The sequence below is a fragment of the Passer montanus genome, unplaced genomic scaffold, assembly GCF_014805655.1.
Source record: "Passer montanus isolate IOZ18808 unplaced genomic scaffold, ASM1480565v1 scaffold20, whole genome shotgun sequence".
Taxonomy (NCBI): domain Eukaryota; kingdom Metazoa; phylum Chordata; class Aves; order Passeriformes; family Passeridae; genus Passer; species Passer montanus.
The window spans coordinates 4,634,591-4,648,517 of record NW_024366592.1 but is presented as its reverse complement, the minus strand read 5'-3'; the positions used below and the strand labels follow the sequence as shown (position 1 = coordinate 4,648,517).

General features: G+C 43.0%; 1 protein-coding gene across 3 annotated transcripts in view; it reads left to right on the top strand.

Moving 5' to 3' along the window:
• Positions 1–8,977, top strand: part of PHF21B (PHD finger protein 21B) — a 155,101-nt gene extending 146,124 nt beyond the window's left edge. For all 3 annotated transcript variants that reach the window (XM_039708129.1, XM_039708127.1, XM_039708126.1), the window contains 5 exons: positions 2,136–2,158; positions 3,480–3,638; positions 4,320–4,395; positions 5,497–5,600; positions 7,793–8,977. In XM_039708129.1, coding sequence (XP_039564063.1) covers positions 2,136–2,158; positions 3,480–3,638; positions 4,320–4,395; positions 5,497–5,600; positions 7,793–8,017 — 587 coding nt within the window. In that variant the 3' untranslated portion in view covers positions 8,018–8,977. The remainder of the gene's footprint in view (positions 1–2,135; positions 2,159–3,479; positions 3,639–4,319; positions 4,396–5,496; positions 5,601–7,792) is intronic.
• Positions 8,978–13,927: the final 4,950 nt, after the last annotated feature.

The window sequence follows — 13,927 nt, the reverse complement described above, 5'->3', positions numbered from 1 at the left end:
TTACAGTAAGCAGCTACGATGACATGCCTCTTAGCAGGAAGCCAGGCTCATGTGAGCCCCACTGGAAAGAATATTATTCCTGGCTTAGTTTTATATTCAAAATTAAAATCGTAATAGATTGTTTGTCTTATGATAGCACTTGTTTTCCCCATGTAAACACATGTGAGAAATCAGGACAGAACATGGCATTGTTAGCAAGTTGTGCCTCCAGCCCCTTGGTGGGTTTAAGTTAGGTTGTGATATCTCTGACCTTCCTTTCATTACATGTTTCTCATTTTATTTGCAAGCAAGTAGGCAAGTGACAGACATCTGCTGTTGCAGCTGTCTTGGAGCTTCCTGGAAATCAGCAACCTCCCTCCCTAATCATTAATTCCTCTTTGAGTTCTGTATCTTTGATTTTTCCAGAATCCAGAATACCTGCTGGAGTTCTGCATATTCTGAGAATGTTGAGATGGACTTCTTTATAGCAGAATTCCCCACCTCTGCAAGGATATTTTTGGCACCAGCACTGTTCTGCTGGGTGCTGTGCAAGCACTGAGCAGAAGACAGGTGCTGTCCCAGATTTCTTGGCTCTGCAGTGATGCAGTTCTCCAGCTTCAGTGCAGAGATGGCTGCCCTTCTCTTATAAAGGGCTCCTTTAAAAGTATTGTCTTCAGATTAATTTTTCAGCAGCTAGAAGAGGGATGTGGATGTGTTTTAAGAAGTTTAAAACTAAGTACAAAAGTGAGCTGAAAAGGCAAACAAACAAACCAGAAAAAAATCCCCATAATGCCCAGGAAGCAACTGTCATTTCTGGACATGCAGAAGATGACAATTCTTGTAAATTTTGATCAAAATGTTAATTGATCAGGATTGATTTAAATGAAAATGTCTTTTCTGAAATGAGGTCACATCCCCTGACATGTGTCATTTGTACAAAAGATTCATCAATTATCAAGCCTCTGTTTATCTGAATAACATTTATATCCCCTGAGTAATCATGGTGTCATACAGTGATGGACCTTTGTCTGTGTATTTTTGGATGTGAAGTAACATCTACACATTTTATAAGTCTGTCATTATTTATGGACCTCATTGCCAAAGTATACTAGAACTCTTGGGAAAAGTAGAGAAATTTATGGAAGACAAATATCTATCAAAGGCTGTTAAATATGAAAATGAAGATGCAAGCTCAGTGTTAGGGAAGCCCATAAACTGCCAGCAGTTCTTCCCCCAGAGGATGGTCAGGCACTGAACAGGTTCCCCAGGGTCTGGTCACAGCCCAAAGGCTGCCAGAGCTCCAGGAGACTTTGGACAATGGTCCCAGGCAGAGGGTGGGATTGTTGGGGTGTCTGTGCAGGGCCAGAGGTTGGACTCGATGATCCTGATGGTACCTTCCAGCTTAGGATATTCTGTGATTCTATGAAATCAGCAGCAGAAATGGCAGCACACTGTGCAGTTTCCATGAAGCTCTTAACTTTTTCTGGCATTTTATTTTTGGACCAAAGTGTGTTAAAATTCACAATTTTTAATTTTTTTTTTTTTTTTGGAAGGCTTGGCCTGCTTTCCAGTGAGCTCTATTGGTTCTTGTTCATATCAGGTTGTGAATACAATCAGTACAGACTCAGTTCATCCAAAGTTCACTGGTGTTCTGGGTGGGAGCAGTCTGATGAGAAGGACTTGGTGATACCCTCAGGCTCACTCCTACAGGAGCTGGCCATTTTGTCCAGGAATCAGCTCAACATTTAAATCTGTGTTTAACAATTAGTTGGAGGCACCCATTTCATACTCCACATTAAGTGCATTGCTGGTTCAGGGCCAGCCTTTTCAACACCCACCTGTGGTCCTTCAGGAAGACTTTTTGACTACTAGCGTGTGGAGAGGAGCTCTGCATGAAAATTTCTGAAAATTTCAAATGATATGACCTTTTAGCATCAGACCTTTGGTCATGGGATACCTGCAATGTGCATTTTTAAATCTCAAATGCTAATTTCACTGCTTGCTCTTACATTCTTTACTGCCTGCATTAATTTTGGCCATGTCCTGATCTCCTATGCCACGTCTTGATTAAAATTACTCCTGCAGCTGAGAACTAGCAACCACTGCAGTAATGTATTTTCCACTGATCTGTTTTCTGCCCTTCTTTTACATGCTAGCAAATGAGGATTCGTTCTGGAAGGTATGTGTGGCAAAGTTGGTGTACTAGCAGGTATCTTTCTCATCACTGTGTATCCAGTACTTGCTTCTGATTATTGTAGTCTCTCTCGAGGTACCTAATTGCAGTGTTCTCTTCTCCCACTTAACTAAAGCTTTGACTGCCTAAGCTAGAATTTTAAAGAGATGAACTCCTGGGCTTTCACATGCAAGGCGTGAGTTTAGTCCCTTTGTTGACTCCACTGATTGAGAAATTGATAGTCCAGATTTATGAGTTTAATTTTATAAAATTAAATTTTATAAGAAAAATGAGTAACCATTCCTGTTCATAAAGATTAAATCTCCTTACATTGGGGTTAAAATTAAGATTCTTTGAGCAGGTAGTTTATAAAGAGCAATATTTTGGAGAGTGATTTTTTGACAAGACTGCTTTAGAATTCAAGACACAAGCCTGACTAAAACTGCCATGAAACTTTTAAATTACTATTCAAAAAAATGAAAACATGCTTTTGGAATTAAAACCCATAAAATTACTATTCTACTTCCTAGAAAAGTAGTAGGAATTTTTTTATTTTTTGTAATGATTCACAAGGCATGAGAGCTTCAGAATCAGTGTCTCCTTTACTAAAAATAGTAATAAATGTTGCCCCCAGATTAGCATAGCAATGTACTCCATGACATTGTAACTTTGTTGGTGAGTCTGAGTTCATGTTGTGTGTTGCTTTGGACAAAGCACTAATCAGCCTTGTTGGAGAAAGATTGTCAGAGCAAGTTTGAGCAGAGAGCAATTAGTGCCAGGGAGAAAGAGGCCAGAGGAGTTCTCAAAAGAGGGTTTATAGCCCAAGGCTGTGCTCCAGCCTCCTCTTTCCCCAGCTGCCCTTTGAGGCAGTGGGAATGAAACATGGAACTGTGCTTCTTCCCCAGAACCCTTTTATTGTTTTCTTCCTTCTGCTTTGGGCATGACAGACAAGTGATCCCCACATTAACTCTGATCCAGGACAGAGCCATGCATGGGGATACCTGTGTTGTAGTAACACACTGGCAAAGAAAAAAGTTACATAATTCCTATATCACAACCTGGCTACATTAATCGACTCTCTCCTGTGTTTGATTAGTTGGGTTTTATGTTTCTGTTTCAATTTATGTAACTTGCTTCTGGGTCATTTGTTGTTTGTATTTGTTGCTATCATATATCTATTATTTCTGTCTTCTGTGTCTGTCAGGGTCCTTTTGACCATTAGATTTCGTGTTTGAAGGAGCCTGTCTGCTGCAGTAGAGGCTTTGAATGCTGTGTAGAGAGAAGTTCTCAATGGATTGACTTTACCCAGGGCACCCTTCTCTTGCAGAACGAGATCCATCACGATGAGCACTGCACTGCTTGCAAGCGTGGAGCTAACTTGCAGCCCTGTGGCACATGTCCCAGAGCATATCACCTCAACTGCTTGGACCCACCCCTCAAAACTGCCCCCAAAGGGCTCTGGGTCTGCCCAAAGTGCCAACAGAAGGTAAGCTACATGGAGCATGGTGTACCAAGAAGGGAAAATGGGAGACACCTTGGATTTGTGTACCCCTAAACAAATCTAACCTATGGTCATAGCTCAGTGGACCACGTTAGATAAAGAAGTACTGAGAGGCTTTTAGTGCAGTTTGCAGTATTTATGTTTGGTATTTTTCACCATCCTAGAGTTAGAACATACAGGGAGTGCTGTAGCTTGCCTGTAAGTGCTAAGAACTGTCCTCTTAAGAAGTCTCTTCAGCTCCTTTGCTTACAGTAACACCACCAGCATGTAGCCAGACAAAAGAAAGTAAATCTTAGAGATGAGGGAGGCAGTGCAGAAGAAGACACTGTCCACCAGTTCACTGTTCACCAGTGGACCTGAAAAGTGTGAGGAGAAAACTCCTTTTCTTTAAATCACATTTGTTATACACATCTGTTCATCACAGTTATGTGAGATATGCTAAACTGTTGCTGTGAATAATGCTGATTACACAAGTAAGGAAAAAAATTATTAAAACACTAAAGTGTAGATTCTGTGCCACAGAGTTCCTTGTGCTTAGCCTAGAGATCACTTTTATGTTCTGAGACAAGGACCCAGGTTCTGGTCCTGCCAAACTGTGTGGCTGGAGCAAACATTAATGTGTGTTTTTTTGGAATCCTAACCATTTATTGTTTCCTGGGCTTATAGGTTTTAAAGAAAGATGACAGTGTGCCATGGACTGGAACTCTGGCTATTGTTCACTCCTATGTTACCCATAAAACAGGTAGGGATTAACTCAGCCACTGACAAGGGGTTCCCTGCTCATGGTAGCAATGCTCTTTGAGTCCTTAGCTGAAATATCAAAGTAGTGTTATAATGCTGCCAGGTCTGATGGTGTAGGTCATGGGGCCATAAGTGACTGGGGAGAGCAGGGTTTTTCTGTCCCCTTCCCCTTGGGAAGCTCCTTTGCTGCCTTCTCTCTGTAAGGAAGTTGAGAGTGATCTCTCAGGAGCTTCACCCTCCTGGAGGAAGCTGTCATCAAATGGTGCCTTCCCTGGAACAGTGCTGAAAACAGGATTTTGAGGCAGAATCATTGTGAGGCAGAGTCAGGCTAAGCAGAGCCATGTGGCTGGGTGTGTACACAATGCCAGACTGACAAATCCCTGACACACAGCAGCACCAGCTTCTCATTGTTTCACTGTTTTGTGGTGTGGCAGCCACTTGAGCCATATGCTGTGTGACAGCTATGCATTGAGCATTATTCTTTTTTAATTCCCTGTTGCACTCTTACAATAGGCTGTTTGGGGCATCAGATCATATTTGTAAGGGCCTTTATGGGGGTCTGGCACTCTTATAATTGTGCTTTTCTGCCAGGGTCACTAACTTGCCATTCCAAGGGGCTGGCCTCTTCCTAAATGCTGCTTTCTTGGAGACCTCCAGGATCACATGTAGTCTAAGGATTAGTTTTAATTCACCTTAAAGGTGCACTGTACCTTTTAGGCTGTCCTCCTCTGTGCTAACATGCACAGAATCCCAGAACCATTTAGGCTGGAAAAGACCTCAAGTTCATTGAGTCCAACCTGTAAGTGATCCCACCTTGTCAACCAGCCCAGAGCACTGAGTGCCATGTCCAGTTGTTCCATGGATACCTCCAGGGATGAGGACTCCACCACCTCCCTGGGCAGCCCCTTCCAATGCCCAATCACTCTTTTAGTGAAGAAATGCCTGCAAGCAGAAACTCCAAATTTCTTTGGCTGTACCTGCTGACAAAAGGCTAATGAGACCTTAAGTTCACCATGCAAAATACCTGCTTCTGCTTTCTGTCCTCAAATGCACAGCACATCCTTTTCTTAACCTCTGCATCCTTAATCTTATTGTTCCACAGTCAAAGAAGAAGAGAAGCGAAAGTTATTAAAGAGGAGCAGTGAGCTGAGGAGTGAGCATAGACAGTTAGAAGAAAAAGATCGACTTCTCAACAGTGCAGTGAAGGTAGGACGCCTGATGGGGACACACAGTCTCCTGAAGAGATGTTTATAAAGAATTTAAGCCCCCAAAAAATTGTATTTTGTGGCTAGAAAATGATTCAAGCTCCCAAGCAATAGATGTTCAAGTGTGAATGTGTTTCTCTCTGAGGAAGTACATGTGCATTTTCTTTATGCATGAAAGTAAGCCACTCTGGCAGGCAGAGGAGGAGAAATCACTTGAATTTCTGTGGCAAAACACACACAAACAAAACTCCACAAATAGCCATGGCTGCCTTCTTTGTAGTTGCATCCATAGCTCTGAGGTACCCAATGACCAAGGTACTTCCATCCTCTAGGTGAAAAGCTTAGTCACAAGTGTGTCCTCTGGTGGTAGCTGCCTCTCCATTAGCTCAAACCTCTTGATATTAAGTAGAAATAACCATCTTTACTGAATGTTGTAGCATCTCTCCATGACTGCACATGGACTATTTTGTCTCTCCAAACTCATATCAAAGCTAAATGTTGTCTGGAGGTGTCTTCCACACATATTGTGCTATGAGGAGCAGTCTCTGGCTCAATGGGCTGAATTCAAAGCCCAGTTCCTACCCTTCATGGCTGAAGGAACTACCTGGGGCTACCTCTGTCCTGAGAAGCAGCTGTTAGATTGCATGGCAGCCTGAATAAATATTTGTCACTTCCTTACTTGGAAAAATCCAAGTGGCAGCTGCAGGAGTGACTGATCACTGCTTGTTTTACCATTGCAGTTATCCAGAGGAGGCATGTTAAAATATTTATCATGTAAAACCGAGTGGAAGGAAAAGCAATAACTTATTGAAAGACATCACTGTATATTCCCTGTACATGTGTATAGCACTAATGGAACCACATGTGTGTGTAATAGGTAGGAGAGTGCAGTGGGCTGAGGAATTTGGAAAAAGAAAAGCTGTCAGGTGTGTGTCATGGCTGTCAAAATCAGTGGATTTCTACCTAAGCAGAATCAGGTTCTTCCAGTGGGCAACACTGTCTTATTTAAATGGTAATATCAGCCAATGATTGTATTTATTGGAAATGTATCCACTTGAAAGAAGAAAATATATTAAAGGTGTCCCACACAGAGCAATTTCATTCTGACATTTTAACAGAGATGTATATGAAAAAGAACACTCTCATACACCCCACAGCTGCAAGGTAAAAACAGAACATAATTTATCTTTCATCTGAAATTTCATCTCTCTAAACCAACGACTGAGCAGCTCCACACAGTTGCTTTCCAAGCAAGCTGATCTTCAAGAGAGCATTTCCCAATTCCTCGGGACTGGAGAATCCCACCCCTGGGCAGTCTGGACCATAGCCAGAGAGAAGCAATCTCAAAGAAGTAATCAGTCTGGTCAGAATCCTGGGTGCACTGGGAGAAAGAAAACAGGTTTCAGGTATTAGAGGCCCCTTTCATCTTGCAGACAGACTCAGGGTGTGGGTCTGTCCCTCACTGAAGAATGAGGTGCTGGATGCAGCAGGCCATGGCTGGGGAGGGAAAGGAGAATTACTGATTCTTCCTACCTCTTCTTGGAGAAATGGAAGATTTGGGATGCCTTTGTATAGCTCCTGTTCTCATACCCATTTGCATGGAGGTTTTTATTTCAAGAGATCACAGGGAGAAACTTGGCCAGCCTGAGGGATGAAAGCTGTCTTGTGAGTGCTCTCTTGTAACAGCTGTGTCTTGGAGCAAAGTTTTCTGCTGCTTAAATATTGATATTATGTTCAGTGAGATTAATGTGTCTTCACAGTGCCTATTCCCTGAAATGTGTGGCACACATGAAATGCATCCTGGTGAGGTTCACCCACCAAGCATTTGTCAGGGTTTTTTGGTAAGAGTGAGGGAGCTGAGTGGTGCCTTCTGTGTTTTCAGTAACACAGCTCTTGCACTCCTGTGCCAGAAGGTGTTCCTGCCAGGCTGTCTACAGGATGGAGTTGGAAACATCCTCCAGATGCATTTTGCCTGGGAAGAATCTTGTTCCCTCCCACAGCTGCTGCAATGTGTGCAGCATTGCTGATTGCTGCATTTGTTAAGCTGTTCTTTTGCTTTCCCCAAAGGAGAACATACTTCATTTGAGCAGAATGTGCACCCAAGGCACCAAAGGATGTTTGCAGAGATCTTTGACACCACTTTGAATGTGTTCTCAGTCTTTCCTTCTCTCTCCCCTTCTCTTTATTTGACAGAAATGCTTAGAGCTAAAAACCAGCCTGATGGCCCAGCAGAAAGGGACTCAGTCATCACTGGAACGTCTCAAAACCCTCATTAGACTGATACAAAATGAGCAGATGATTCAGGTTACCATGACTACCACCACCACCACCTCCCTGCTATCCATCCCCTGGATCAAACCCTCGGCTGCCTCTGCTGCCATGCACAAAGCTCTGCAGCCATCACAGGGGAACAACTGACAGCTCTGAGGAACGGGCCACCAGAAACTTTATGCACATGAGCAGAGCAGAGAGGAAACTGGAGCAGAGGACAGAGGAGCAATCTCAGTTTTGATACTTGCAGCCCAGTTTGTAGGTCACTGTGGCAGCACATTCCCACAGAGCGGGTTGTGCTGCACTTTTGTATCTGCCACGACCTTCAGTGCTTATGATGTTTTGTTTTGTTATGTTGGCCTTAATGCATTAATGACTGAGGATGAACTGGAAAAGCATGGCTGATAGAGGAAGCAGGATAGCCTTTTGTGGTGGCAGACAGGCTTTCTGTCCCACGGGGAGAGGAGTTAGTGAGGCATTAGAGAAGTAGTTGGGCTGAAAGCTACGTGTGTGGGGGGGAATCGGTGAGGTGACCAGGAACTGAGCTACTTAGCACTTGACATGGGTGTCAGAGGAGCAAGTTTGGCCCCATTGATTCAGGTGACCTGGATATGGGGTCTTTGTGACCTGAACAGCATCACGGACACTCACAGAGCCTTGGAAACAAAAGATCTTTTTTTTTCCGTATTATTAGACTTGAGAATTGCAGATATTTAAATAAAGAAACTGTATGAAGTTAGCATTTCTAGTAAAATATTGAAGTATTTTCATGCTGATGCATCTGTATATGCGTTCCAAAATATTTAAAAAATACGACTGTAAAACTCCTTTTGCAGGTCCTTTTTACTTATTTTGCTATCAGTGTATTTTTCTCATGGAGTTTTTGTGCAAGGTTTAGCATAACCATAACAGTGGATATCTTTGAGAGTTTGGGTTTCATTTTTTAAAGTGATTATTTTGTGGTTTTCTGTCTTTTTTTTTTAATTTTTGATTCTTTTTTAAACAAAAAAGCAAATAAATATTCTGGGGTTTGTTTCTTGTCAGTACAGATAATATGCCAAAAAATAACCTTTTTGTACTGCAGTTTTAAAGATATGCAACATGAATTTGATTTTTTTGTTGTTTTGTTTTGTTTGGGGCTTTTGGGTTTTTTTTTTTGTTGTTGTTGTTGTGGGTTTTTTTGGTTGCTTTGGTTTTTTTTTGGTTGGTTGGTTGGGGTTTTTTGTAGAAATATCTGCTGAAATGGTACAGGGAAAAAAAAAAACTGCCTCAAGGGGTTGTTTCTCAAACTGGAGACTCAAACACAAGACTTCTGGGAGAAGGACAGGGCATGGAAAATTAAAAATGTTTGGGAGGATTTTGTTTTTGGAAACTTGATTCCTTTTTAACATTTTACTGGATTTAGCACATTTGGGAAGCGTTAAGCATTAGCCTGAGAAAATGCCAGTGCACCTGCCTGTTTCTAGCTGTCTTCCTGGTTCTGCAAGTGCTGCCTGGCCCCAGAGCCCCGTGTCCTGCGGCTGCTGGGAAGGGGCTGATGGACACCCTGCTCTTCCCTGCTCACACTCCCTGTGCCATTGGCCCTGTCCCCGTGAGTTCTCCACCAATTAGCACAACAGGTTCTTATGGAAAGCCACCAGAGCAGGACACAAGGCTGGTCTCTCACATCAGCATATCACACGGTGCCGAATAGCCTCTTTTGTTTTTAATTTTAAAAAATGAAACGTGAGGGACTGGCTTTTTCTGTTGCCCAGAAAGCACATGGTCCCTTCAACCATTTTCACAACTCCGGGAGAAACTGTGCAGTACTATACAAATCTATTTTAATACACAACTCTCGATTGAACAAGATTTTTATATTCTTTTATTGATGAATAGAGTGAACTAAAACACAGTTCTTATACATTGGTTAATGTATGCAATTATGCATTCTGAGTGGCTTGCAATGTAGATGTTTTCAGGTTTCATAATTTTCTTTTCCTTCTCAGACAAATGAAAAATAAAGGAAAAATGTAGAAGGTTGAATATGTGAAGAATTTCTGAAAAACTGTCTTCAACTGTTAAAAGTAGTTATTTTGAAAAGGGGGCTGTCCAGTGGATAGTGTGCATAGAAAACAAAAGAAGTGTTTGTCCTAAATATGCCAATGTAGTTTTACTTCTTTATGATGCATTAAACTTGACTGACAATTTCCTGGCATTGTTGTGGTGGTCTGTGCTGCCCAGGGCCTGTTAGGGATCTCCTCCCTGGCCAGACTCTCCTGGGGTGGGAAGGAGGAAAGAAATTTCTCCACCACTGCATTCCATTTTCAAACTTAAGCCCTGCAAGAATGAGCACAACACTTTCTGCTTGCTTTCTATCAGGAAGGTGGCCTCTTCCTGAGGCCACTGTGTCTCCCAGGCAGAGGCATCCTGTCCAGTCCCTTGCTTACCTTCCCACCTCTTGGAATAATTGCCAGTCCACCAGACCCCTGGGCTTTCCTTTCACACCTGCACTCTCAGGTGCTCTTCAAATGTGTGGTGGCCCTATTTTGTAAAGTCATTATAAATCACTTTATAAAAAAGAAACAGGGAGAGAGGGCCCTAACAGGGGCTGGCTGGTTTCTGGCTGGTGGAAGGGATGGAACTTCTTCCCAATAAAATTAATCAAATTAAAGCAGAAGTCTGTCACAGCTGCATAAAGCCTGCCACACTGGCCAGAGCTTATGCAGAGCAGAAACAGGGTTGGGGTTTTCTTGTCAGGGGTAGGGAAAAGGGTTGGTTTTTTTGTGGTTTTTTTTTGGGTTTTTTTTGGTTTTTTTTTTTGTCTGGGAGTGTCTTGTCTTTGCCTTGTCTTCACCTCCTGGCAGTATTACCATTTCATTTCAGGCTGCAATAGGCAAGGGAACTCAGCACTGCACTCCTGCTTCCCCTACAGCTCAGCTGTCCTCTCCTCCCTCCCAGCCCCTGCTACATGGAAGGCAGGCTGATTTTTCCTAGAATTGCTTCCAGTATTAGAGGACACCTCTCCCCCATGCCAGAGAACTCTGCGAATCACGTTGTCCTCATCATCACCAGTCTGCCACCACCCTCACCTTTAAACTTAGTGCTGTGCTAACAGACAGGAGCCATTTACAGAGCTCTGCATGCTGCCTTGATAATTAATGCAGTTGAAAGAGAGTGCAGCCTTTAATCTTTGATAGTATTTTAAATTGAGGTTTTGGTGCAGATCTGCAGGAGCTACGCTAGCCTTGCTGTGGAACGGGCATTGTCTTTGAAAAGAATCAGGAGCTGCAGGGTTCCCAGGCTCCCCTCCCAAGTGAAAGTTATTTTCACAGCTATGCCAGACTTCACAGCTTCAGGGCCCTTTATTTTACTGTGACAGACTGTTTTCTGTGCACAGGACTTTTTCACATGCCATGAGTTATCCTGCAGAGGATCTGCTCTGCAAATAGCATTTGAATGAAGTGTGTTTTCTCCAAGGCTGTCACTTCTCTATTTGCACCTCTTCAAAGGTAATTTCACCTGTTCTTCCTCCTCACTGTCTCTTGTCCCTCAGAAATGAGAGGAAAAGGAACACTTCTCTCTGTTGGGAAGTAACACAGAGCAATGCCAGAATTGCATTTTTGTGTCAGGATCTCAGATGTCTCGAGGTTTCATACTCTCTAGCAAAAGAAGCCACTAGGACCTAAACACTCAGAAGTCAGGAAGCAAAGTCAAGACCACTCAATTATTTTTTTTTTTAGTATTTAGTTTACGATCAGAGCAGCAATTTTTGCAAGATGTTGCAAGATGATTTCACAATAACATCAGCCCAGCAAGCAGCTCCTCTCATGGCAGACTTCTGTGTAAGGATGGCAACACAAATTTCAGTAGCCTGATCAGGAGTTTATTCCACATGCCAAGCTGTTTTCTAGTAGTTTGATGGCCTATTAGGATCACTTAAACTTTAAGAAGAATGCATTTTAAACTGACACATACTTTTTGTTCTGTGTTCTGCATGTCATCTGTAGCTGGAAAGAAAGTCATTACGCTGAAATGGGTGGCAATAGGCACATCAGATAAAACTTTTACTCACCTTAATCAGGTTTATCCAACTGCAGCTTATTTTGCTTAGAAAATGAAGGCTGGCTTCTGAGATCAATCACTAGCAACTGATGATGCAAACAGAAAATACCACACTCCCCTGCTGTAAGCCACTTTAAAGTTCACCATAGTGAAGTTCACTAAAGAAGAATTGGGATTTTTCCCCTCCCTTATAAAAGCAAACAAAACCTAAATTGTCATACAGGAAAAAAGACTACAAAGCGTTCACAAGCTTGCTATAAAATATATTCTAGCCAGGGAGAAGGAAAAAAAAATACCACTGCCCTTTGAAGTTCTTTGCATTTGCTCTGGCAAATTGCAGATGATTGTTTGCTGCTTAAATGCAGCAGAAATACTGCACTCCAACCTTTGATTGAGCAATTACCACAGACATTTTAATTCACTTCTGCATTTCATCTTTGGGCTTTAAAGGCTGCAATATATCCCCTTTCCCCTCAATATTCCTGCTGGAAGCACAGCTGACTGGCAGCCCAGTTGCTGTTGACACTCTTCCAGTTGCTGAGGTGGAAACTTTGATCATCCCAGCGCTGGGGCTGTGCTGGTTCCACGTGGGAACAGCCCCATTTCCCTGCTGGTGTGGCCCTGTCCCCGCTGTGTTTGTGGTTACCCTGCCAGGCACGAGTGCTGCTGTGATGGCAGCTCAGCCAGAGGCTGCTGTGGCTCACTCCTTGCTCTCTGGAACTCTGCAGGCTTTACTTACCTCCCTCTCAGGGAGACAGAAGGGAAATGTAAGCAAAGCACAGGGTCCCAAGCCAGAACCATGGCCAAGGCCCTGAAAATCAGAGTGACATGAGAGTCATTATTTTCCATTGGAGGAGGACTGAAATAATAATTTAATTAGTGAGTCCAATATCTCTTTAAATACTATATTCTCTTTTCCCTCTCATTTTTCAAACTGGGATGCTTTGCTGCAGTGGCAGAAGGGAGAACAAGAGACACAGGCTCAGGAAGTGACTTTCTGTCCCTGCTACAGGTGAGTAAAAGCTCCAGGACTGGAGTGACAAGTGCCTGCAACAAGCCTTCCTTCTTCTGCAGCCAAGCATGGCAACCTTTCAGGTACCAAAGGAGTTGGGAGATCTTCACAAGCTCTCCCCAACATGAGAGTCCTGCTGCCAGTGTGCTCCATGCTGTTGAAAATCCAGGGCTGTGGTTTAAGCTGTAATTGCTGCAAAAGAAAGGATGCATCCTTCACCCTGATGGGCTTTCACATCCCTTCACATGAGACCTTCCCAGCTGTCTTCAGCTGCATCTTGGGCCCCTCTGCTTTGCCAAGGAAATGTTGTCTTAGCTAGAACTCCAAGGAGAATTAAGAAGGGGTGGCATTAGAAATAAATTCACAAAGCAGTGAATTGAGAAAAATGAAATTCTGGTGTGGATATTATGTTATGGTTTAAAGTGCACTTGCATAACTAAAGAGGTTTCTAGTGGTTTGAAACTGCATCATAAAAAAATATGTGCTGAACCATTGACTATTTGTTTCGTTCTTCTTATCTTCCTCCATTACATCACAAGTGAAGAAAATAAACAAAAAAATTAAACCAGATCCCAAATTCCACCCACATAGATGGGTAGGTGTTACTTCATTTGGGGGCTCATGCATCTGACCTTGCTGAGCTCTGGGAGGTTTCAGGCTGATGGAAATGCCTGATCCCAAGGACTTTTCACAAAATAAATTTTTCCTTTTTATTTTTTTAAATTTTTTTTAATCCTCCCATTTGTCCCATGGTCTCCTGGCAGCTGGAGACTGTGCTGGTTCCTTTTGCCCCAGCTGCCCTTCCCCTCTCCCTCTGCTGAGGGGCTCCAGGAGCCTCACCCAGCCAGTGTTGCCTGGAGGAGAGAGACACAGCCAGCCAAGTGAAGGCTGTGCAAATTCATCTGGGCTGAGATTTGATTTCACATCAGCCACGGGGTGAAACAGGCTTGGCACAGAGTGGCTGTAAAGCTGCTGGTTGGCAACAGCTGGACGTGAGCCCA